Genomic DNA, 26,306 nt, shown 5'->3' with positions numbered 1-26,306 from the left:
TAAATGGTGTTAAGGTGTTCCCGGTTAGTGAAGTGAAGATGGTTAAAGTGTAAGTGGGTGAGTTAAAAAGGAGAAATTCACTAGTTGAAAACAAAGGAGGTGAGTGGATTCCAATGGCCCCAGAGAGATTTCTATTCCCTTGAAGAAAGGTGGAGGACAGACTGAGCTCTTGCACAGTGGAAGAAGAGCAGGCCAGGCTTTGGTGGGGAGCGTCAGAATGGCTTTCCTGTCACCCTGAGGCTACACTTCATCTCCAGTCATCAGAGGTTGCAAGAACAGCCCTGCTGTTCCTAAAATACAAACCAAAATGAAAACCCACAGGAAAATGCGGTCGATGACCATGGCAACGTATTTCCAATCATCTTGAATCTGAAAAACACAAGTGCAAACATGAAGACCAAAGGAAGCTCAGTTTAGCCTCAATATTTAAGAAACAAAATGTCCCCCTCCTCCTGTGAGCCTTCCCCGATCTCCTCTCCCCTTCCCCAGATAGTGATGACTTTTCCCCTTTGGGCCTGACATAGCACTTTGTGCCCTGTATGGTCTGGACCAGACTCAGGCCAGGTCTTAGTCCTGTAGGTTCAACATAATAATAATTAGCATTTATATACCAATTTAAGGTTTGCAAAGTGCTTCACAGATGTTATCTCCTTCAGTCCTCAGAACGACCCTGGGTGGTGGATGCTATTATTATCCCTGTTTTACAGATGGGGAAATTGAGTCAGACAGAGGTCGGGTGACTTGCCCAGGGTCACAGGAAGCATCTGAGGATGGATGTGAACTCAGGTCTCTATGAATACAGAACATGACATTCATAAGTATCTAATCTAAGTATCAGATACTCATGGCTTTATGGTTCACCTTCAAGAGTAAAAAAGAAAACCTCAAACCCAGGTTCTCTGACCGCAAGTCCATTATACAAAGTGTTTTCCTTGACGAGGTAGGTGCGTGTTATCACCCCCATATCTCAGGTGAGAATACTGAGGCTCAGAGAATTGGGAAGTGCCAGAGCTGGGCCTCAAATCTGGGTCTGGTGACTTCTGAGTCCAGCCCTTTCTACTGCCAACCTCCCCCTCCAACTACCAGTGAAGCTCAAGATTAGATAATGAAGTAAAGGAAAGGAGCGACTTTAGTTCAGTGACCCCAGGATAACTGGTTTGGAGCTAGAAGGGACCTCAGAGGTCACCTCATCTAGCCCCCTCCTTTTTCAGATGAGAAAACGGCCCTGAGTGGTTAATTAACTTGCCAGAAGTAGTTGACAGAACCAGGATTTGAACCCATATTCCCTGACTCCAAATCTAGCTCTTTCAATTGTCCCATGAATGTGGACTCTGGAACTCCTCTGTGTCATTCAGCTGAACTCTTGTAGCATCTACCATTTTTTCAATCAATTAGCATTTATTAAGTACCTACTCTATGCAGGCACTGTGCTAAGGGCTGAGGGTAAAAAGAAAGGTAAAAGCCAGTCCCTGCCTTCAAGGAGTTCTCAGTCCTCAGACCACGGCAAGTTCACTGCCATTCTAAAGGCCGGCTTATGCCCTCCTCCTCCCATGGCCCTCCCATCCAAAGTCACCTTCGCACTCAAAGGGACAGCAGGAATGTGAAAAGCCAGGGCCCGTGCTGCTCAGATACCGAACCACAAATAGTAATTAATGAGTCAAGTGGCAGCCTGGAGAGAGCTCGGCTAGTTGGGCCCGATCCAGCCTTGACTCAACCCTTGACATCAGAGGAGGAAGTCAATGGTACTTTAATTACCCTCCTAGACGAGGCAGAAGGAAAAGACACAGGATGAATTTGCTTGGGAATCAAGGGAATTTAAAGAAGTCACCACATCAGGAACACGTCACGGAGGGATTCAATTAGTTGTACAATGAAAAGAGCCCTCTAGTCGGCCGAAAATGAGTTCTTTTGCTCTCTCTGGGCCTCAGGCTCAATAGCTGTAAAGGTGTAATTATCTGCTTTAGTGGCTGCAAGATAATTTATAGAAATGGCTGAAGTTTTTTGTCTGAAAGCTATTTTTCATACTAAGATCTTAAATGGTGGGGGATTTGCAGTCAAGACCCTGAGTTCAAATCCTGACTCTTCCAGTCTAGCTCTCCCCATTATTTTGCATGTATCTTCTATTTGGGGCAGTCATAGATAGAATGCCTGGCTCATCTTCCCAAGTTCAAATGCGGCCCCAGACACTTAGTAGCTGTGTGGCCCTGGGCAAGTCACTTAACCCTGTCTGCCTCAGCGTCCTCATCTGCAAAACGAGCTGGAGAAGGAGATGGCAAACCACTCCAGTATCTCTGCCAAGAAAACCCCGGATGAGGTCATGAAGATTCAGACACGACTGAAAACAACTGAAAATGAATCTCATATTTTGGTGAGGTGACAAACTATTGTGGATAGAGAGACAGGTTCAAACTCTGCCCCTGACACATCCTGGCTGTGGGACTCTGGGCAAGTCACGCAACCTCTCATTGGCTCAGGCCACTCTAAGACTAAATTTCAAAGGAAGTGCTGATCTGAATGGGTAAGGAAATTTCCTGGTCCAGAGTTCTCCAAGCCAGAGCTATCAAACTCTGGTGTGCTGCCAGAACCATTTAGAAATGCAACTGGAAAATATTTAAAAAAAATAAAAATACGGTGCAACATAGATAACATTAATTTGAAGTTTTCTAAATTTCTATTTGAATTTGACATCACAGCCCTAAGCCATATGTGGTACCTACGTCCATATTGTATTATGCCAGTAGGAAGCAGGCTTGCTGAGGGAGGGACTATTTATTTTTTTGTCTTTGCCTTCTCCACGGCCTGACACACAGTAGGTGCTTTCATAAATGTTTGTTGAATAGCATTCTCTCTCATTATCCTTCAAATGAACAATTGGCCCATCTGTTTCTCATCTCTTCCCAAGCCCCACCAAGTTCTGACAAGCAGACAGCTCCCACCGAAATCAACAGGAATACTCCACCCAGATAATCTACTTTAAGAAATGTGAGGAAAGACAAGAAATATTAGGGGGAAATTTATATCTCTAAATACCCAACGAGAAAAAAAGAGAAATGAGATCAGTGAATTGGATGGGGCACTGAAAGGAAAAGATACCCGGAAAAGCAACAAATAAAAAAAAAAGGACATGAACATGGACAAAAATAGACATTCTGACAATCGAAAGAAAGCCCACAATTAAAAACAAAACCTAAATTAATAAAAATAAAACCCCCTAATTTAATAGAAGCCTAAAATAAAAATCAAAATTTTTAAATTAATAAAATAAAAATTAAAAATAAAATAATAAAAATAAAATTAGTAAAAACATAAATAAAATTATGAATTTGATTTTTTTGAAAAGGGAAGGGAGAGAGGGAATAATTATCTATATGGAAATAATTATTTATATAGCACCTACATCCAGATACTGTGCTAAGGGCTTTTTATGAATGTTGTTTCATTTAATCCTCACAACAAGCCCAAAAGTAGGTGCTATCACTACCTGCATTTTACAGTTGAGGAAACTGAGGCAAACAGAGGTTAAATGACTTGCCCAGGTGGTGAGTGTCTGAGGTCAAATTTGAACTCAGGTCTTCCTGACTCCAGGCCCAGCACTCTATCCATTTTTCTACCAGCTGCCTCTAATAAAAACTAATGCATCAGACAAACCATTAGTTAATTTGATCAAAAAGAAAATTGTTTCTAACACATGGCTACAAGTAGAAATGCAGATGAGATGGTTGCAAAGGAATTCTACCCACAAATTTGGAAGTAACTTTCCAAGACCAAAATTAGGCAATCAGCCAGTTACAGAAAGCTCTGGAAACCAGCTGGTAGCGTAGAAAGAAGCTTGGATGGAGAGTTAGGAAGCCTGGGTTTGTATCTCAGCTGCACCACTGGTGAGCATCATGATCCAAGCTAGCCAGCCTGGGGCTCACTAAAGTGATCGGTGCTGGACTCTATTTATAAGGCTGCTTCTACCTCTGGTGGCTGGGAGGAGGGCCATGGTTCTATAGGAAAAGGCATTGACCTGTGTCTGTGTGTAGATGTCCCGGAGACCTAGACCCATGGAGGAAGAGTAATGACCGATGACCACTTAACACTGTTAAAGTTTGCAAAGCTCTTCACGTTCATTACCATATTTGAGCCTCTGGATGACCTTGTGAGGTAGATCCCAGAGGTATTGCCTTCCCACTGCTCCTATGGGTCAGAGATGGGGTTTGAGCCCAGAGCCTAGCTCTGTGTGTCACACTGCACTATCTCAAGTACAGTGGTCATTGCCACCATCTTTAAATTTGTTTCCTCATCTGTGAAAGGGAGATAATATTCCCTTTCCCATATGGTGGTGGTGACTCTCTGCGACCATTAAAACACGACAAATGTGAGCTATTGGTGAGCTGGTGAGCTCTGTGGCTGGTCATCAAATATCTCCTGCCAAAGATCTGTTCTTCCTCTGAAGAGAGGACTGGAGATCTCTTCTACCAGAATTCCCTTTGATTCAGGTTTGAAAAGGCAGAACATGAAATGCTGTCACAAGCTGGGGCTCCTTCAATTCAATTCCATGAGGATTTTTTAGCTGTGTTTTATGAAAGACAGTGTGGGGTAATGGTTAGAGAGTTGGCCTCGAAGTCAGGAAGTTCTGAGCTCAAATGCCACCTCTGACACCTATTGACCGTATGACCTTTGCAGACAAGGACCCTCCCCCCCCTGCATTGGTCAAGGGATCAGCTCTAATGCCCATGTGACTCTACAAATTGGCTGAATCAGCTAGGGTCGGTTTGGTGGGACAAAGCACCCCCTAATTTAGCAGTGCTCATGGCTAATGTTTCAGAAAAATCAAGAGTCCTAATTAGCTTCTCATCTCCTCGGTTCTAATAGATTTCTCTTTGACTTTCCTCACATCCAAACCAAAGAACATGCAGATGACTTTTTTTTAAACAAACATTCATTTTGAATATTGCGTTAGGAACAGGGATTAGTCTAGCAATCAGCTCCTTCTTATTAAGCATCCTAAGGCTGAACTAATTAATTTTGAAAGGCAAAAACATCTTGTAAGATTACCAGAAATGACTCGGGTAACCTGAGGGTAGAATGAATGCTGGAGCCAGATGTTAAATCAGTTAGTTTGAAAGTCTCTTCCATATTCCTACCCCCTCCCTGCTTCCTCCCCCCCTCCCCCCACCATGAGCTCAGATGGCTCTTTCCCACCTCTGGGCTCTGTTTGACTTTCAAAACCCTGCCAAAGCTGACCCCTCTGCACCTGGATGGTCTTCTTACACTTATCTGTGCTCTACCCCCAACTTTGTGATCCCTCAGTCCTATTCAATTTGCTGTTCCTTGTACCCAACTCTCCATGTCCGTGTCCATCTCACTGGCTCTTCTCCACACCTGGTATTCGCTCCCACTTTCCCTTTGCCTCCTGGATTCCTGGGCTTCCCTTGAGACTCATCTCCACCATCACCAATTCTGAGAGGCTTTTCTCAGCCTCCCTCAGGCTGCTAATGCCATCCATCTATTCATATACATCTTATATGAACAAGGGAAATGACTATATTTTTGCCTCTCTATGTGTCTGCCACATTGTAAGCACAAAATAAATGCTTATTGACTGACCATATAATGGAGATCATAATATTGGTGAAAAAACTTTGGATCAGAGAGACGAGCTGATTTTTCCCCAAGATCACGCACGTAATAAATACCTTATAGGGGGTTCAAATAAATCTAACCCTCCTTGTAGGAGAAGGAACAACTGATTCACAATTGGATTTTATCAGAGACCAGCTCAGAATCTCACCATCTCATCTTTCTGATGGCTTCTATCTATGATTGTGATAACCCACAGAATGAGAATTCTGAGTGGTGTGTTGCATATTCTCTTGAGTGGGAAGGTGGGGTTACTTCCCAGTGTTGTGAGGATCACATGAAATAATATGCATCAACAACTTTGTGGACCAGGTCATTTATCTGCCTTCCCACATCCTTATTTATCTGAGGTTTCAATTCCCTGTTAAACATCATTGCTTTGTCTTCCCAGCAGGAAGACCATTCTCCCTGGTTTAGCAAAGACAATCAAAATAAAAGCTGAGTTATTCTGCCTTCTCCTTGATGTTGGAGTGTTATTGTCATAGTTTTTGTCCTTGGACAGCATGGTCTAGAACAGTGGTCCTGGGTTCTATCCCACCTCCATCACTTATCATCTGAGTGTCCCTAGGCAAATTGCTTTACTGTTCTGAGCCTCCGCCTCCTAATCTGTAAAATGGACATGATAGCACTTCCCTCACAGGGCTGTTGCGAGGGTCAAACGAGATGATGTTTGTAAAGGATTTTGTACCTCTTACTACTTCAAAGTGCTTTATCAACACCAGTCCTCCCTCTTCCCAGTGGTGACAGACCTTTCCTTCTTGATGCATCCTTAGGACTCTTGGGCCTTGCCATCTACCCTGAGGCTCAGTTCACCTGCCTGTGATGTTTTCCCCAATTAAAGTGAGCTTGTTGAGATCAGGAGCCATCTTCTTTTTCTGTTTGTCTCCTCAGTACTTAGCACTACTTGGTATACAATAAGCACTTGATAAATGTTTTTTTCATTCATTCATTCATTCACACATTAAATGCCTAACATGTATGTATAGCATGTTCTCAGAGCCGGGGTGGGGCAGGGCAGGGGAGAGCAGTGAAAGTTTATATAAGAGTATCCCCTGCCCTCATGGTGCTTACACTCTACAAAATGCTAACAGATCTTGCCGATGGGAAAGAAGCCTCAAATGCCACTCTTACCTCCTTGGCCTCATTCTGTGCCTTCATATTTTCAGCAATGTATTTGACGCTCTCAATCGCATCTTTCATTTCTGGGGACAGAACCGAGAAGGAGAGCATGGCATCCACAGATTCTGAGCTGGAACTCCTTGGGAGGTTGGAGCTCAGGTTGGAGAGCTTGACCCTTTGGTGGCGGCAGACGCCACACGTCCCATCTTGGCAAGTGGAGCCTCCCTTGCAGCACTTTGCCTCTGTGCCCCTGAAGCAGTTGAGGTTGGAGAGCTCGGCACTGGAGAACGGCCTGGACTTCTGGCAAGCCTCCTCGCTGCTCGCGGGTCTGGCCATGAACATGATTTTGGGCAGCCAGTTCAGGAATATGGTCTTCACCCATTGGGGCATCGTATGAGTCTTGGGCGTGCGGTAGTGCACATTGAGAACAAAGACAGTGATGACAATAGAGAGGGTAACAAAAATCATGGTGAACAGAAGGTACTCTCCGATCAGGGGGATGACCAGAGACGTGGAAGGGATGGTTTCAGTGATCACCAAGAGGAACACGGTCAAGGACAGGAGGACCGAGGTGCAGAGGGTCACTTTCTCCCCACAGTCAGAAGGCAGATAGAACACCAGAACTGTCAGAAAAGAAATCAGCAGGCAGGGAATGATCATGTTGATGGTATAAAACAAAGGCAGGCGCCTAATGTAGAGAGAGTAAGTGATGTCAGGATAAATCTCTTCACAGCAGTTGTACTTGATGTCATGTTTGTACCCAGGGGCGTTGATAATGGCCCACTCGCCACTTTCCCAGTAGTCTTTGAGGTTCATAGAGGAGCCAATCAGGACCAAGTCGATTTTAGCTTTATCATAGGACCAGGAGCCAAACTTCATGGTGCAGTTTTGGTAGTCAAATGGGAAGTAAGTCACATCTATTTTGCATGAACTCTTAAAGATGGCGGGAGGCATCCAGGTGACTTCTCCTGTGTATTTCAACAGCGCCTTGCTCTTGTCATCAACCTGGAAATCCCCAACTGCACTGTAAGGACAAAAGGAGTACAGGAAGGAATCATGATGTGGCTCAGCCTCTCAACCAACTTTTATTTATTTTTAATTTTGAACGAATATTTTTTTGAATGCTTTTAGAAAAAATAGGGGCAGGCATGTGGTGCAGTGGATTGAGTGCCCAACCTGGAGTCAAGAAGACTCCTCTTCCTGAGTTCAGATCTGGCCTCAGACACTTGCTAGCTGTGTGCCCTGGGCAAGTCACTTAACTCTGTTTGCCTCAGTTTCCTTAACTATAAAAATGAGCTGGAGAAGGAAATGGCAAACCACTCTAGTATCTCTGCCAAGAAAACCCCAAATGGGGTCACAAAGAGTCAGACATGATTGAAATGACTCAACAACAAATTGGCTTCCATAACGATACCCTTTATCATTGGGAAAAAATGTTAAACTGTGTTCAGTGTCTTCTTAAGAATGCAGGGAATAATTATGTTTACTTTGGATATATTTTGTTTTTACTTATATATTGCTTTCCCCAAATAGAATGTAAGCTCCCTAAGGGTAAGAACTATTTCATTTTCTCTTTGTGTCCCCAGAGCCCAACCCAGTGCCTGGAGGAAATAGAGACTTAAATAAATTCTTGTTTTGTTGACCAAAGAGGTAAACTTGTAACTATTGGGAAACCCCCATCATCCAGAGCAGTATTTTGCCCAAGGGTTCTGGGTAATTGGGAGTTGGCTATAATAATGGTAAGGGTTTCTAGAGGACATTGGGTTTCATTGTAAATGCCTGAAACATGGCAGATCGTTGAGCAGAGGCTAGAGATGGTCACTTGTGGGATGTGGTAGAGTGGCACTTCTTTTGGGGTCATTTATTGGACAAGCCGGCTGTTGAAGCCCTTTCCAACCAAGACAGTGCTGGAACTAGCTCATTCTGGCTTGCTAGAGGCGATTGTTAAGTTTTTAGTCTGAGCACTTATATCTCAGAAATTGGCAAACACAAGTCAGGGCTTGATCTATTGTTCTGTTGATTGTTTAGAACCAAGAAAGTGATGGAAAAAATGTTAATAGTAAAAAAGTGTGACATAAGTACATTACTCTCCCTGCCCGGCTCCCCCCATCCCCCTGCCAAGAGCCAGTTGTTGAACATATACCAGCACCCCCTGCGAAGAACCTGTGAAGTTCTGTGAATCAGAGAACATGGGTATAAACAGAATGACTGTTGATCGGTCCAAACACAGGATACCACCATCCTTGAGAGTTCCTGAATGCCGACTATCTCTGATGTTCGTTGTATGAGGTGAGTGTTTTGCAAATCTTAAACCATCATAAAACTCTCAAATGAGAAATTATTATATAGTATTATAACATATTAATATAACACTGTAATATATTATAATAATGGAAATTATTATTAAATTCATTCAAATAGATCAAGATTTTGGTTTTGGACTGGTTGATTCCATTAAAGTGGGCTAGTCATGGCGTCCCTTATGGAAGAAAGGAGTAGGGATAGGGGAAGTATGGGGTGGGGGGAATGGGTGTGTGCATGTGCACGTGTACACACACACACACACACACACACACACACACACGCACACTCTCACACACACACACACACACACAATGTGATTTGTCCTAGAGTTGATCTCTCTGCCACATAGGGATGACTTTGGGCCCCCACATCCCTCCAAGCTAACAATGGCCCTGATAACAATGCTTTATTAAGTTCAGGTTTAATTGTCTCAAGTGCGTGATCACAGAAGTTTGTTCTTTTTGCAAAGAGGTAGTATCCTACAGTGAATGGAAGGCTATCTGGGCTTGGTGTTGACCTGGGTTCGAATTCTGGCTCTGATACATCCTAGCTGTGTGACCTTGGCCAAGTCATTTAACCGCTTCAGGCCTCAGTTTTCCTGTCTGTAGAATGGGAATGACACTTGTAGAATTTGCATCCTAGGACCATTCTGAGGCTGAAATGAGAAAACGTACATAAAATATGATTGTAGAAATGTGGGATGGTGTCTAATATGGAGATTCTTGTTGCTAGTTTGGAGAGTTCTTTGTAGTACTTGTCTCCCATAGGGAGTTAGGACACCCAGGCTCTGTGTTTCCATCCTGCCACTGACTCATTGGCTCCTCTCTGTGCCTCAGTTTCTTCTTTTGAAAAAGGAGGCGGTTAGATTCGAGCAACCCTCCCCAAAGCATGTTCTCTGGGTGCCTGATCTCCCAAGTGATCCAACTGAGCATGCTGTAAGAAACTGTACTATTTCCCTCTCTAAAATATGAAATACAAAATTAAGCATGTTGTTAAAATACAAATCACAGGCAGCATTTTTTTTGGTGTGAAAACAGGCTTACTGATTCTGTTCCAAAATTTTCCTTTAAACCCAGGAGTGGTTTGGGAAAGTCTGGGGTTATAGGACTTGAGTTCAAATCCAGTATCTGACGATTACTACTTATGTGACGTTGGGTAAGTCACCTGACCTCTCTGTGCCTGTTTCCTCCTGTGTAAGATGAGGGGTTACATTAGATGGTCTGTGAGGTTCCTTTTTCCCATTAGTCTAGGATCCTATGACTCACATTCCCAGACTCAACCTGGGTCAAGTCTGTTTGGCTTGTGGCTGGCACACTTAGACTGTTCCAGCCCAGATGGGAGGCAACAGCAGGCCTGGAGAACCATGTCCCCTACAGGCCAGGGGCCCGACCTTCTTCTGGTGACAAAGAGCCAGATTGGAACCTCTGGCAAGATCTCAAAAAGCTCAGGATGTACAGTCAGGACTTCTTTCTGGGAGAAAATAATCCAGACTGTCCCAGGCCAAGCTTACCATTGGGAACCATGGACAGAGGCTGGCTGGGTAGCCCCTATTGATGGCTACACCAAATGGTCTGGGATTTCCTGGGCAAAGGGGTTTCCTCCCTTCATGCAAATTATACACTTGTAGGCCCTGGTAGGTGGTTTCACAGCTTGTTGTAGACAAAGAACAATTGTCACTTAACAGATGTTCTTTTGGTGGTAAATCTGAACCATGATGCTGATTCTCACAAATTGAAATAGCTTCAGGATCAGAAAGGTTAAGTGGTTGTCTCAGGGTCACACAGCTAGTCAATATCAGAGCTCCAGACAGACCCAGGTTCACATTTTGCCTCTAACAGTAGCTGTGTGGCCGTGGGCAAGTGTCTTAACTCTGTAGCTTCAGTTACCTCATTGACAGAGTGAGGGGTCGTGTGAGACGGCCTCTGTGGTCCCTTCAAATGCCGGATATGACCTGATAGGTCAGAGCCAGGGAGGCCTTGGTGAGCCACGAGTCCAGCTCCCCATTGGACATCGATGTCCTCTGAGCCAGAGCAGGGACACCCTCAGGATTTCCCTTCCCCATCTCAGGATGTTAGAGCTGGTCATCCACCTTCTTCGTTTTACAGATGAAGAGACCGAGGCTCCAAGAAGGGAAGCGATATGACTTACCCAAAGCAATGCAGTCAGTGTAGAGCCCGATCCGGAGCCCAGCTTCTCCGATTGTCAGAAGACTCTCTTTCCAACTAACTCTTGCTATCCACAATTTCTCTCTAAGCTTCCAGGGACCATGAAGGAGTTCATTCATCCATTGCAGGGTAGAAGGGATTCGGGGTGGGGGGAATGGTGGATGTTTGATGGTCATTTAATATATGATATTAAGTGACATTTATACAGTGCATTAAGGTTTAAGAGAGACAGTGTGGTTTAGTGGGGAGAGCTGGCTTTGGAATCAGGAAGATGGGTTCAAGTCTCTGACACATACTGGCTGTGGGACCCTGGCAAGCCACAGAACCTCTCAGTGCCCCAGACGACAAAATGGAGAGCAGGTGCCGACCTCCTTTGTCATTCCCTAAATTCCCAGTGGAATTCCAGGCCCAGTTAAAATTACGTGTGCATGCACACTCAATCACAGATCTAGAGTAACATATGTGTGTAGATACACATGTATATATGTACACACATATACACACATACGTACATGCATACACACGTATAGAACTGGTAGGGATGTCAGAAGTCACTAATCCAAACCAGTTACCTCCATCCTGGGGTCACTGTGACCCTCCGATGATCAAGCGTATAAACTGCTTTGTAAACTTTGAAGCTAGCTGCACACACAGACACATAGACACCCTGTGCAGTTAAGCTCAAACTTAAAATTTCACTAAGACTTTTGGGAGAGCTTGTGTGTGTGACATCTGTATTTCTGTGTGTGTGTGTGTGTGTGTGTGTGTGTGTATGCATCTGTATATATTGGTGTATGCACACACGTGTATATATACATATATATGCATTCATATACTGTGTACATATATGTACGTGTACACACACTCTCTTCTCCACCAGTACAGGTCAGCACCTGAGAGGCCAGATATAGATATGTCTGTACATAGGGATGTTATGTATGTGTGTGTATGTGTGTGTGTACATATATATATATCCAGGTATACACAATGCACACATACATACACACATACACACATGCATACATACATACACACACACATAGGTACAGATGTGTAGATATATCTACCTACATATGGATAAACCTCTACAAATATATGCATATAAGCACCTACTATGTGCTCAACATAGCTTTACAGTCTGCAGAGTTCTTTTACATACACTATGTTGTTTGAACCTTGCCATAGGCCTCTGAGGTAGGCACTGCTGGTATTGTTCACCCCCATTTTACAGATGAGTCCACTAAGGCTCCGAGGGTTTAGGTGATCTACTTGGGGTCACACAGCATTGAGAACATTGGCCCGGGAGTCGAGAGAGAGCTGGGATTCAAACCCAGGGCTCTGGTCACTAGGAGGCTGCATGACTTGGCCTGGCATGTGTGGAAGCCCCAGCACCACGACCTGAATTCCAGGCCTCTTGGCTCCTGGGGGTCCTGAGACCCTTCCTTATACCCTGGCTTTCCTGCTCCATAGAGATGTGTTCTCAGCTGTGGGATGGCCTTCCAGGGGAGCCGGGGTCACTGTGATGTGCCCCTTTGGGAGCTGCAGGACCCTAAGGCCCCTGGGTGGGGTGGCAAGGACCCATCTGCTCACTAGCCACATTAGGCCAGACGCTACAGAAGGCACTACATAAAGACGTGTTGCCTGGTTGATTCAAAGGCTATGATATGTTGGGTCACTGGCTTCCTGAAAATTTCTAATGATGCTCAGTGGAAACGATGATGAATTTGGAGTCAGAGGACCTGGATTCAAAACCTGCCTTTGCCAAATCACCCGAGTCTGAGTTTCCTCATCTGTAAAGTGAAGGTGGTCCTAGGTGACCTCTGAGGCCCACCCCCAGCTCTAAATCGATGCTCCCTGACCCCAGCACTCTTACTTATTATACAGCACGATGTCAGGCTTCCATATTTTCTGAGAGGGCACACGCATGAACTCAGCCCCATCGTAGTCAGCCGGATTCCACTTCAGTTTGTAATCATTCCAGATCTGAGACAAGGGAGAGAGGTGGCACTGAAAATAATTGTACTCCTTCAGGGTCTTCCTATAGCATGGGGATTTTCCTGCCCTTGAGCTCATCTGGAATCCCAGCCCCTCCCTTCCCACCCAAACATTATATGGGTGCTACCTTTCCTCCCCTCCCCATTAATATTGCTGCTACTGTCCCCCTGTGGCTGTCTTTGGTCATCTTCTATCCCATCTCCCACCTCCGTGACTTTGCACACTTGGAATGCATTCCCTCCTCACCTCCATCTTTCCCTTCAAGACTCAGCTCAAGCACCATCTTCATGAAGCCTTTCCTGGTGCCTGCTACTAGTGCCCTCCCTCCCAAATGACCTGGTATTGAGCTAATTTGCATACATTTGCATACTCATTATATTTGTTTTGTATGCACTTATATATTTGTTTCATGTAATTCCCCCATTAAAATGTCAGCTCCTTGAGAATAGGGACTGTTTCATTTTTTGTATTTGTTAAGTGCCTAGCAGAGTGCCAGCAAACAGTAGGTACTTAATAAATGCTTGTTGATTGATTCTTCTTATTTGGGAAGAAGGGGCTATGATTGCTCCGTGGAGCCTGGGACACCTCAAGAGAAGAGCTGCTTAAATCAGCCTCTATGACCCCTGGCTCGGAGTGAGTGTCTTGGGGTCAGGTTGATAAAGGGCACATCTGCCCTCTGGTGTCCCAAGCTTCTGGGGGCAGAGAAATCCTTGCCATTTAAAAAGCCTGAGAGAGTTCAGTGACAGCTGGGCCCTGGCCTGGCACAGAGGGGTCACTGGCAGGTCAGGCCAGTATTTCTTGTCTGACAGCAGCTCTGGGAAGTATCCTCCCTGGAGGGAGTATATATGGACTCTGATGTCACTGGCCTTAATCTAACAAGGATAAATTGCCCTGTCTCCTGGCTGTGTGGCTATTATTTGAAAAGATCTCTTTGTGGTAACAGGAAGGAGATCAGGGCTGGGCAGGACTGGCCCTGCTCCCCGCAAACAGACAGAGGCTCCAGGCTGAGACTTTTCACTCACTGACACCTAATGAGAGAAAGCACCGGGGATTAAGAGTCCTACTGGGTGCCTTTCAAGGAACCACAGAATTTGTGAGATGGAAGGGACCTCAGTGGCCATTTAGTTAAAACCATACATGAAAAAAAAATCTCACCCATAACATCCCTGACAAATGGTCATCCAGCCTCTGCTCCAAGGAGGGAGAATGTCCCACCCCTCGGGGAGGCCCATTCTCCTTTAAGACAGCTCTCCTTTCCTTGGAGTTTTTCCTCACACCTAGGCTGAATCTACACTTTTTACCCATTAGTCCAGCCAGATTCTACCCTGGCAGCCCAATAGAACTAATCTGACCTCTCTCCTCCATGTGACAAAGCCTTGATGGAGCTGTTGGATTTCCCTTCTTCCCTAAACTAACTATCCCAATAAGGGTCCCTTTGACCCGATGGCTCTTAATTATTTTTGTGTCACAGACCCCATTGGCTGTCTGCTTAAATCTATGGATCCTTCTCAGAATAATGTTCTTTTTTTAAAAAAAATTTTTTTTTAAGAATAATGTTCTTAAGTTCATAAAATGCAACATAGAGGAAGGAAATCAACTGCGGTGAAATATAGTTAGAAAAATATTTTTCCAAAATGAATCCAAAGATAATGGATCAGAACCCCTTCTTTCACTGCCTGGGCCCATTCGCCATCCCTGCTGGCCTCTTCTGGACAGTCACTGCTTTGCCAATGTCCTCTTAAACCACGGTGCCCAGAAGTGAACATGATCCTCTAAATGAGGTGTGATGAGAACTGTGGCATCGGTACTTCCTCATCCTGGAAGCTCCGCCCCTTTGGATGAAGTCCAAGATTGCATCAGCTTTTGGGGGGGGGCTACCCCAGCACACCGCTGACTCTCACCGAGCTGGGACAACTTAGTCTAAGTCTGCTTCCCCCATGTCATACTTGTGTGGTTGATGTTTTTGTACCCCAATGTAAGATGACATTTATCCCCATTGAATTTCATCATATTGGATTCAGTCCAGTGCTCTAGACTGGCAAGACCTTTGGGCGTCCTGATTCTGCTGTCTAGCGGGCTAACTATCCCTCCCCACTTTGAGTCACCTGCCCCTCTGATCAGCATGTCACCTAGGCCTTTGTCTGTGTTATCGATAAAAATGTGAGGCATCACAGGACAAGCACAGACCCCTGGGGCACTCCACTGGAGACTTCCTGCCATGTTTACACCGAACCATTAACCATTTCTCTTTTGTATCTGGCTGTCCAATCAGCTCTGAATCCTAGATGGATTGCCATCTAGTCCTCGTCTTTCTGCCTTCTCTACAACATGGCAGGTCATGCTTTATCGAAGGTTTTTTTGCTTTTTTGTTTTTCTCTAAAATCTGGGTAAACTTTATCTACAGTGTTTCCATCATCTACCAGATTGGGTTTGACTGGCATATCCTGTTCTTGACGAAGCCCTGCTGACTCTTGGTAATCACTGTTTCCTTTGCCAGATGTTGTCTGGGCATCTCTATAATCACCTGTTCTAGGATTGTCCCTTTCATGGTTCATAAGGCCAAAGGTGGGATCCCTAATTATGATGACATGGCACTCTTAGAACATAGAATGTCCTGCCTAGAAGGGCTCTTAGAGTGTAGAACACAGAATGTCCCAGTTGGAAGGGCCTTGAGAACAATGGAAGCCATTGCTGCCTCCTCTCCTGAACAGCTTTTGATAAAATGGCTAATGTTGAGCCATCGATCAGTCAACAAGAGTTCATTAAACACCTACTATGTACCTGGCGCTATTCTAAGTGGTGAGTCTACAAAGAAAAGCAAAAGACAGTCCCTGCCCTCAAGGAGCTCACAATCTAATGGGAGAGACAACTTGCAAACAAATGTGGCCAAACTCAGTGCAGGATAGATAGGAAATGATGGGGAGAGGGGTTGACACAGGCTTCCTGGAGAAGATAGGATTTTAGCTGGGACCTGAAGGTAGCTGAGAAGTCAGGAGGTAGAGATGAGAAGGAAGCGCATTCCAGGCATAGAGTATGGTGTAAGACTGGAAAGGGGGAGGAGAGGTTGTGGATGGTATTGGGCACCAAGGGGGTGGAGTGGATGTGGGCAGAAGGTGAAGTGGAGGGAGAGAGACTTGAGGCAGGCTGCTGCAAGAGTCCAGGCAGGAGGGGACCCCTCAGGGTGGAGGGGAAAGCTTTTGGAGCTTGACGCCCCAGGTTCAAAACCTACTACTCAGGCTTGATGCCCTCTGTGGGTAGTTCACTTCCCCTGTCATTGTAAAGTGAGGGGTTTAGCCAAGAAGCCTCCAAGCCCCTGCCAGCCTTGCTATGATCCATCCTGATGAGTAAAAGCTGAATTTACAGAAAAGACAAGTCAGGGCATCTAGTCACATCATAGAAAGATTTGCTCAGCTTGCCTTTACAACATCAGGCCTTCGTGGTATACTGCAGTATCGGCTCATGAGCCAGAAATATTAGGAAGAAGGATGTGTAGAAATTTAGCCCTAGGATTTCAGAGCTGGAAGGAGCTTCATGGATCACTTGGTACAATCTACTCATTCTTCAGAAGGGGAAACTGAAGTCCAAAAGAAGGAAGTGACTTGCCCAAGGTCATGGAGTTGACTAGAGGCTGAGTCGGGGTGGAACCCTGACCTCCTGATCTTCCTCTGCCCTTCCTGTGACACAAGACTGGGTGGGGATGCCAAGCAACCCCCTGTAGCATGATATGAGTCAGTGGGAAAAGAGAATTGAAATGAAGAATTCAAAGAGACTTGGGAAGACTTTTCTAAACTAATGCAGAGTTAAGTAAGCAAGAAGGAGCTAGAAGACCAGGCTCAGGTGCTTCTGTGATGATTATGCCCTGCGCCACCTGAAACAAGTCATGTTCTTTCTCTGGAACTCAGTTTCCCCATCAGTAAAATAAGGGGGTTGGACCCAGTGGCCTCTGAGGTGTAGGAATCTCCTCGATGATGTAATTTGCATATGTAAATGAGAAACATACCTCCCATACCTCTGCATGGCTGTGGCCTGGAGGTGTTGAATGAAATATACATTGTCAGACAGAGTAATGGGCTGACTTGTACTGTGAGTTGATGCATACAATACTGCACTTTATTTTTAAACTAAAGGAATAAGTTCTATTGGTGATTAGGGGAGAAATGGGGCAGGGGAGGGGAGAAGAGAGTGAAAATTTTAAAAAGAACATCAATGAAACCTTTTAAAAAGCAGAATTTAAGAGGCTATGATTCAGTTTCCTAACAATTGAAGTCCATGTCCCTATGAACTTTTATAAGATCACATTGACTGTGTAAATCAAGGCACCCTTGAACCTGTAAATGTGAAATCTGTGTAATTTGTACCCCTGAAGCAAACCAAGATGTCACCACTAGATGTCACCATTGACCAAGGGAAAGATTAATGCCTAGCCTACAATGTCAAAACATTCTTCCTTAATGTCTTGTTTCTGGGCAAAAACAAGTGTTTTTGAACATCTATGTAGCTGGAGTATATGAAGCACCCAAGTGTAAAATGCCATCACTTCCCCTTCTCTCCCAGTCAAAGGACGTTCAAAGTCAACATTCTTTTACAATGGAAGCCCTTTGAGGGGAGTGATTGGATTTTCCTCTTTCTTTGTATCCCCAGTGCTTCTTTAGCCCAGTGCCTGCCTGGTACACAGTAAACACTTAATGAATTTTAGTTGGCTGATTGATTTAGTAAATATTCACTGTGTACAGTGTGTCTTGAAAGGTAGGGTGGGGTAGTGGGTAGAGCTAAGACTTGCCTCTGATGCATCCCGTGGGTAAGTCTCAACCTCTCAGTGCTCTAGGCAACAGGTCAAGACTGAAAGGTGCTGACCTGCTTTGGTGAAGGGAGTTTCCTCACCAAGGGGTTCCCTAGACCATTGAAATCACAGATATAGCTCCTCTCCCTATCCCCACTGTGTGCAGTGCACTGCATTCAGTGCTGAAGGAGATATGACTTCTATATAAGGCAAAATCACTGCCCTCAGGGAGCCATCATTCTAGGAAATGAGTAAGATATACACACACCAGAGGGCAGTACAGACTGCTACTTATGGCTGGAGGTGAAAGTGGAAAGGATCAGGGAAAGCTTCCTGGAGGAGGTGACTTTTGTGCTCAGCTTTAAAGGATGGATGGAGGGGTAATTTTTAACAGCCAAAGGAAGGGAGGGCATTCCAAGCCCAGCAGCTGCATGGACAAAGGCACTGAGGTAGGAAAGAACAAGGCAAATGCCTTTAAATATTTAATATTTATTTAAATTAATTATTTTATTTTTATTTATGATATATTTTTATTTATTTATAAGTATATAAGTAAAAAGTTATTTATAAAATATGTTCTTTCTTCTTAATTAATTAAATTAATATTTAACAACAATAAATAATTAATAAAAATTTAAATACTTCCAAGCATTCTGCTTTGGATCTTCTTATTTATAGTCACAGTTCTCATCTTTTGTTATTCCCTCCATCTGGAATGGCCTTCTGCGCTCCTCTCACCCCAACTTGTTGAACACCTACCCCTTCTCAAAGGCTTAGCACAAATGCCTCTCTCTCCAGGAACGCTTCCCTGATTTGCCCATTGGGAAATGTTCTCTCCCTTTACAGAAAGCCAACTGGATCTCTCTTAGGACATTTATCACATCCTGCATAATCTTATACCTATTTTTGTCATGGCTCTGTGGATGCACAGAGTACTGAGACCTCATCTGGTTGTAAAATATTGAGATCACATTATGATGATGCCCTGGTCTGAAGTCCTTGGACTCGCTTGTATCAAAGACCCAATCTGTCTTCCTTGAATAGAAGACATTTAATCGATTACAGAGATGGAGCCTGATCTTGAAACTAAAAGACTTATTCTTGCTCATAGTGACTAAGAATGGAAATGCTTTTGTTTAATTCAATTAAGAGAAATCTCTCCTTGCGCAACTTGGACCCCATTGATAGTGCAATCGAGAGGGAGCTATTTTCTTCATTACTCAGAAACCCCTAAGCTTAAGCTACATGCCTTTGTCCAACTTTGCGGGAGAATTCTGTCTTTTGTTTTTGGATTAGTCAGGTCAAGCCAACACGGTTTTATTCAATGCCTACTGTGGACCAGGCACTGTGCAAAGCACTGGATGACTATAAAATGTAAGTGGAGATTACTAGGGTCGGAGAGAATTCCAGTTAGCTGGGGAAGCTGTCCATCTGGACCTCTCTGCACGAAGGAATCTTTTCTGTTCATAAATTGTCTTAGACAGATTTAGGCGGCAACACAACCTACAGGATCTCCCTACCTGCACTCCAAAAAGGCAGCGGACTGTGTCTTATTCACTCTGGTATCACCTCCACAAGGCCATCAGCATATTAGATATTTATTAAATGTTTGTTGAATACACACCAAGTTGAACCACTGCCTATGGATTCTCCTGGTCATTTAGGCTACATCATGTCCTTTCCTTTCCTCTGCCACTGTTGAAGGAAGCTGAAGGCAGGTAACCTCTGGTGGATTACAGGGGCAAGAGATCATCGAGTGCCCCGGAGATGGACATCAACATATACACCCCCCCCGGAGATGGACATCAACATATACACCCCCCCCCGGAGATGGACATCAACATATACACCCCCCCCGGAGATGGACATCAACATATACACCCCCCCGGAGATGGACATCAACATATACACCCCCCCCGGAGATGGACATCAACATATACACCCCCCCCGGAGATGGACATCAACATATACACCCCCCCCGGAGATGGACATCAACATATACACCCCCCCCGGAGATGGACATCAACATATACACCCCCCCCGGAGATGGACATCAACATATACACCCCCCCCGGAGATGGACATCAACATATACACCCCCCCCCCCGGAGATGGACATCAACATATACACCCCCCCCCGGAGATGGACATCAACATATACACCCCCCCCTGGAGATGGACATCAACATATACACCCCAGCAAGCACTGACCTGAACCTAGCTATATGTACATAGTGGGAGTTTTAACGTATGCATGTTGAGCAATTGATCTTGATTCACAAGCCAAAAGTCATTTCAGTGCCTAGCACATAGTAGGTGCTTAAAAATGGTTCTTGATTAATTGTTTTTGATTCCCAAGCCACAAAGAAACACGTGTCCCCTCATTATCCTTGTTTTCCCCATCTCCTCTGGTCTACCTACCACTCATTCCCTGCTTTTGCCATCACTTTATTAGTTCTGGTCACATCCTCTGTAAGATTATCTCCTTCTCTTCTCCTTCTTTATGTCTGGACAACCCTTTAGAATCCACTCCAGTTCCCGCTTCTCCTGCAAGCCCTCCTTAATTACTCTGGCCCACAGCAATCCCCTCTTTTCTAACCAAACAGATTAACATTCCAAACAAGTGGATTTTGTCTGAGTCTAAGTAAGAGCTTCCTAATCCTGAGATCAGTCTCTAAGTAGAATGGTTGGTTCTCCCCACTCACTGAAGGTATTCAAACAGAACCCATCCCCCTTAATGCAAGTGTCTTCTCTCAATGGATGATCTCCGATTTATCTTCTAAATATTTTGTTTGTATTAATTTGTCTGTGTGTCCTTTCCACGTTATACTGCAAGCTCCTTGAAGTTAGGGACTGTTTTGGCTCGATTACCCATACTTAATTTAGCACTTTATTGCACTGTATGTTTTATCCTTTTCCCTCAGATGAGACCCTTAAGAGCAGCTCTATTTTTTTCTCTCCCATGATGTCGCCTAGGATAGGGCTGGACGTGTAGAAAGTGCCCAGTAAAATTCATGCCCCGACCCATTAGTAACTCACGTGTTTCAGCCAGAGGTTGGTCTCCATGATTTGGTTAACTTCATCCTGGTCAAGTGATTTAAAAAAGAAGAAGAAGAAAAATCCTGGATTTGTACTGACCATGGAAAGCTCTTGCCCTTGCCCCTCCCTTTTAGAAATCAATTCACTCCCCAGGACTCACCACTTTTACCAGCTGGGACATGGACACCTCAAAATGGATGATGACTGGGTCAGACACATTGGCCACTGGCCGGATGATCTCATTATAGCCCTCAAACAGCCGGTCAAACAGGCGATGCTCCGCATCAGAGCCACCAGCCCCTGTAGATAAGAACATTCGGGGCATGACATTTTCCCATTTGGGTTCAAGAGCATCAGCTGCCTAAGTATTGAAAAGGAGAGACAGAAATAACCAGCAGTTTACATGAAAAGGATCTGGGAGTTTTTAGTTAACTGCAAGCTCAATCTGGGGCAGCTAGGTGGCGCCATAGTGCACAGAGTGCCTGGCCTGGAGTCAGGAAGTCTCATCTTCCTGAGTTCAAATCCAGCTAGATGACCCTAGAGAAGTCATTTAACCCTATTTGCCTCAGTTTCTTCATCTGTAAAATGAGCCAGAGAAGGAAATAACAAACTACTCCAGTATCTTTGCCAAGAAAACCCTAAATGGGGACATGAAGAGTCAGACATGACTGAAAATGACTGAATAATTACAACAAAATCTCAGTATGTGTCAATGGCACAATACATACAGCCATGTGCTGCTTAATGGTGTTTAGTACAAGAAGCAATGTCCATAATGGAGGAGACACTCTGCCATAGTCAGACAACACCTGAAATACCCATGTTTGGTTCTGGATACAATGTTTTAGAAAGGCTGGAAGATGTCCTGAAAGGAGGGCAGCTGGGGTGGTTGTTGTTCATCCTTCATTCTCAAAGAGCACCATGCTGGGGCGGTAAATGGCATATGTTTGCCCTGGAAAGGACTTACTTAGTAAGGGAGTGATACTCTCTTCAAGTATTTGAAGGATTGCCATACAGAAGAGGGATTAACCTTTTCTGCTTGGCCCCCGAGGAGAGATCAAGGAGCAAAGGATGTTATTACAAAGACTAAACGATATGAATTTGTTGTAAGGAAAGGCTTCTTAATAACAAGACCTGTCCCGAAGTAGAACTGGCTGCCTTGGAAGGGAGCAAGGTCCCACCTCATTGGAGGTCTTCCAGTAGAGTCTAGATGGCCACTTTTCAGGGAAGTGGGAAAGAGCCTTACTGTTCAGTCAAAGGTTGGATCAGTTGACCTCTATGGTTCCTTCTGCAGGCTCCGAAGTTCCATGAAGATATCATAGTTTGCTCATTTGCAATACAGCCATTGGCCACTTACCCATTTATCTTTTCTTCAGGTAGCCAAAGAGATTCATGACATTCGTGATCTTTTTAATGAATCACATAAAAAGCACAGATAAAGCTGGAAGGGACAGTAGAGGCAAGGGTTCTTGGAAATGTATAAAGTGATTTCCTAATAAAAGTGACAATGCTTATTGTTATTCATAAACTAGCCTACTAGTTAAAGTAAAGGATATAGGGCTAGGACTTAAGAGATCTGGGTTCCAAGTTTTAATTCACCACTAATTTTCTGTGTGACCCAGAAAAGTCCTCAAATCTCTCTAAGCCTCAGTTTCCTCATCTGTAAAAAGAAGAGGTTGAGCTAGATAGTCTCCTAATGTCCCTTCCACTCTAAAAATTTTAATTCTGTGTATCTAAATTCTTAAAGATCTTTATCAATAACATTCCATTCAACTGAACGAATATTTATTAAATGTGAGTCACAAGTAAGAGAGGCACTGTGGATAGTGGATAGAGTACTGAAGTTTGACTCAGAAAGACTTGGGTTCTAATTCTGCATCTAGACTTGTTAGCTTTGTGACCTCTTCTGAAGCCATAGGCAATTCTGGAAAACTATGTTATAGATGAGTTGTAACCTGTCTTGGTGGAAGGATTATTGATTGGACCTTAGAGGTCTAGTCTAACCCTCTCATTTGACAGAGGGGGAAACTGAGGGCCAGAGAAGTTAAGAGATTTGTCTAAAGTCACACAGAAAGAAGGAGTGGAGCCAGGATTTGAACTTCTGATTACAGAGTCCATACACTTTTTACTATGTGATGCTAAAGGGAGCTGCCGCATTCATGGAATCGCAAAATCTTGATATGTTGATGCACAGCCATGGGTTTGGGGTGGGGGATATAGTTTCACTGAGGATGGGGATGGGTTTGGGGACTGAGGATGGTGATAATAATCTAGTAACAACTCAGGTTTCCTTAGAGCTTTAAGATGTCAGGACAGGGGAAGTTTCAAGGATGGAGGAAGTCAGCCCAAGCTGGCTTCGAAGGAAGGAGAAGGCTTTGGCAAATGGAGATCCCCAGATCAAGGGTAGGGAGTCCATTTCAGGCCTGGGGAACTGTGTGGGAAGAGGCACAGAGATAGGGAGAGGGCAGCAAGAGAACAGAGAATAATCAAACTAGACAATATAAAGTCCTGAGATGGGCATGGGAAAGAAGGTGGGAGCCAGACTGTGGGGGACTTTCAATGCCAGGACCATGAGTTTATGTTTATTCATGAGACAGTGAGAAGGTATGATAGACTTTTGAAGAGAGAAATGATTTGGTCAGACTTATACATTAGGAAGATTACTTTGGCAGCCATGTGAAGGATAGATTAGAGGGGGAAGAAATTGGATACAGGAAGACCAGTGAGGAGGCTACAGTAGCCCAGGCAAATGGGAATGGAGCCCGAGCTAGGGTGGTAGTGTATGGAAGAGGAAAGAACGTGGAGGGAGATTCAACAGAAATGAGCACAGATTGGATGTGAGGGGTGAAGGATGGCCAAGAAATAAAAGGACTCCACTATTTTGAGCCTAGGTTACAGAAAGGATGGAGAAATGGAAATAGAAAAAAGAGAAAAGAGAGGGTTTTGGAGAGAAGATGAGTTCAGGTGCACATGATATATATTGAATTTGAGCTACCAGCAAGACATTCAAGCAGAAATATCTGGTGGGAAGCTGGAAATACCAGTTAGGAGACTAGGGGTGAGGGTGACAATTTGGGAGGTATCTGCACAGAAGTGGTTACTGTGATCAAGGGAGTGAATGAGATCACTTAGGGAGCGAACAACAAAAAAGACGGCCCAAGATAGACCCTTGGGGGGGCACATATTTTCCACTGGATTCTCTCAAGGAGGGTTTGCTGATGATCTGTCCTTGGTCCTGATCCTACAAAAGGTCAGGGCCTGGAGTAGAGTATGCAAACAGGTTGGACAGGAGAGAAGATTTTGTCTCCTCTACCAGTCACCAAGAGGTCAGGAAGGACAAGAGGCGTTTGGTCATCTCTCTCTGTTTCTGTGTGTCTCTGTCTCTGTGTGTCTCTCTGTCTCTGTCTCTCTATCTCTCCGTCCCCCCTCTCTGCCGCCGCCTCCCCCCCCCCCCCACCCCGCAGACCTAGTATCCACCAACCTTTCAATTTAGCAATTTAGTCCTTTTGGGGATTGTCCAGACACAAAGTCAGTCAACAAGCATTAAGAATATATTCTGTCCTAGGCGCTGTGCTGAGCACTGAGAGTATAAAGAAAGGCAACACCACTTCCCTGCCGTCGAGCATCTCGTATTTTAACGGGGAAAACAACGTGCAAATGACTATGTACCTACAAGCCACATAGAGAGTAAATAGAAGGTAATCTTGGAGAGGAAGGCGCTGGCTGCTGGGAGAGGAGGGAGAGGATCGGGGTGAGCCTCCTGCAAGAGGTGGCTCCACCTGAGAGGTGGGTGGGAGGGAGCAGAGTCTTCCAGGTATAGATAAGTTTTGATTGATCGGCAAGTATTGGAAGAGATGTCCCAATAAAGAGGGGTCGGTTTTCTTCTCCTTGAGGACCCTAAGGGCGGAACTGGGAACAAGATGGGGAGGAAGTATCAGAGGGGCAGATGTAGGTTCTGGTAATAAGCGGAAAACTTCCTAGCGATTCAGCACCCCCCCGGAGTAGAACGGGCTGTCTGGGGAAGATCGGGGTTGTCCCATTACTTGAAAGCTGAAGTGGCCAGAGAGGTGGGCTTGGAAGTCCCTAACCGCCTTGGGCTTCTAGACTTCTCAATAAAGCTCGACGTCTATAAAGAACACCAGCTCCCAGAGCTGGGTGAAGCTCTGATCGATCGAAGCAGCCCAGGTCCCCTTACCTAACTAAAAGTCCTGCCTTCTCTCCGGGTGGCTGGGATTGGGTTCTTCCGGACCTTTTCCTAGCCGGGTCCCCCGGTTCTCCCCCTAGGTTCCCCTCCCCCACACATTCCTGTCCCCTAAGCCCTGGGCTGGAGCGGCTGGGCGGGGGAGGCAGGAGAACCGCCCCGGGGTCCGAGACTCACCCACCTGTGAGCAGGAAGGCCAGGCCGGCCAGAAGGCAGCCCAGCCCAGCGCCGCCAGTGTCCATGGCTCCTTCCGTCTGTCAGTCCGTTCGTCTGCACCTGCTGTCCTCCCGGGCAGCGTTAAGCTCCCGCAGCCCTCGCCCCGGAGCCTGCAGCCCTGCGCGCCCCGCCCAGCCCCGCCCCAGCCTGGCCCGCCCCAGCCGGGTCTCTAGAGGGCTCCGCAGCCCACGACGCCCCCCGCACACGGCATTGTAAGGGTTAAAGCTGGACAGTGGGGGGATAGGAAGGGGCCAAGGCAAGAGGAGGAGGACGAAGAGGAGGAGAGGAGAGAAGAGGGGGAGGAGGAAGGGGCGGAGAGGAAGGAGGAGGAGGAGGAGGAGGAAGAAAAGGAAAATCGAGCAGGAGGAAGGGAGGAAAGATGAGAGAGAAGGGGGAGGGAGAGGAGGGGAGGGAGAGAAGAAAGGAGGAGAGAAAAGAGGAGGCGAGGGAGAAAGGGATGGGAGTAGTGCATGGAGTCCAGGGAAGAGAGGGGAAGGGAAGGGGAGGGGAAAGGAGAGGGGTGAGTGAAACAGATGGGGAGATAAGAGGTGAGGGGGAGAGGAAGGTAGAAGTGAAGAAAGAGGGGAGGAAGCAGAGAAGGGAGTGTGAGGAGGAGAGGTGTCTGCCAGTTCCAACATTCCCAGCCCCTTGGCAGAGGAGGAGGAGGGAGCAGCACCAGAGAGATTCAGGACCAGGCCATCCTTTGGATGCTTCCCAACCTGGTGCAGGTGCATACAGCCCCCAGGTCTCCCACTTACCTAGGGAGTCTCATGGGCACTGAAGAGAAAGGGAGGTGGATACAGAGGCGGGGCCTGGCTCCAGGTCTGGCTGCTACTCACTCACTGGGCTCAAAAATGCAGAG

The 26,306-nt window shown here is 45.5% G+C and overlaps 1 protein-coding gene across 1 annotated transcript; it reads right to left on the bottom strand.

Annotated features, from left to right (window-relative positions):
- Positions 1–240: 240 nt before the first annotated feature.
- On the bottom strand, positions 241–25,470 carry CHRNA3 (cholinergic receptor nicotinic alpha 3 subunit). Its single transcript, XM_036735501.1, has 6 exons — positions 25,410–25,470; positions 21,188–21,327; positions 21,028–21,072; positions 13,087–13,196; positions 6,757–7,768; positions 241–369 (listed from the first exon to the last, which is right to left on the bottom strand). Exons 1-6 carry the CDS (start codon positions 25,468–25,470, stop codon positions 241–243), a joined length of 1,497 nt encoding a protein of 498 aa, XP_036591396.1.
- Between the last annotated feature and the right edge of the window lie 836 nt (positions 25,471–26,306).

This window comes from Trichosurus vulpecula, chromosome 8, assembly GCF_011100635.1.
Source record: "Trichosurus vulpecula isolate mTriVul1 chromosome 8, mTriVul1.pri, whole genome shotgun sequence".
NCBI lineage: Eukaryota > Metazoa > Chordata > Mammalia > Diprotodontia > Phalangeridae > Trichosurus > Trichosurus vulpecula.
This window is presented reverse-complemented; position numbering and strand designations above follow the sequence as displayed.

Coding starts and splice junctions, on each gene's coding strand:
- CHRNA3 (XM_036735501.1), bottom strand. CDS start 25,470: ATGGACACTGGCGGCGCTGGGCTGGGCTGCCTTCTGGCCGGCCTGGCC. Junction 13,197..21,027: donor CCAACCTCTGGCTGAAACAC/GTGAGTTACTAA, acceptor CCCTTGTCTCAG/ATCTGGAATGATTACAAACT. Junction 7,769..13,086: donor GACATCGTGCTGTATAATAA/GTAAGAGTGCTG, acceptor TTGTCCTTACAG/TGCAGTTGGGGATTTCCAGG.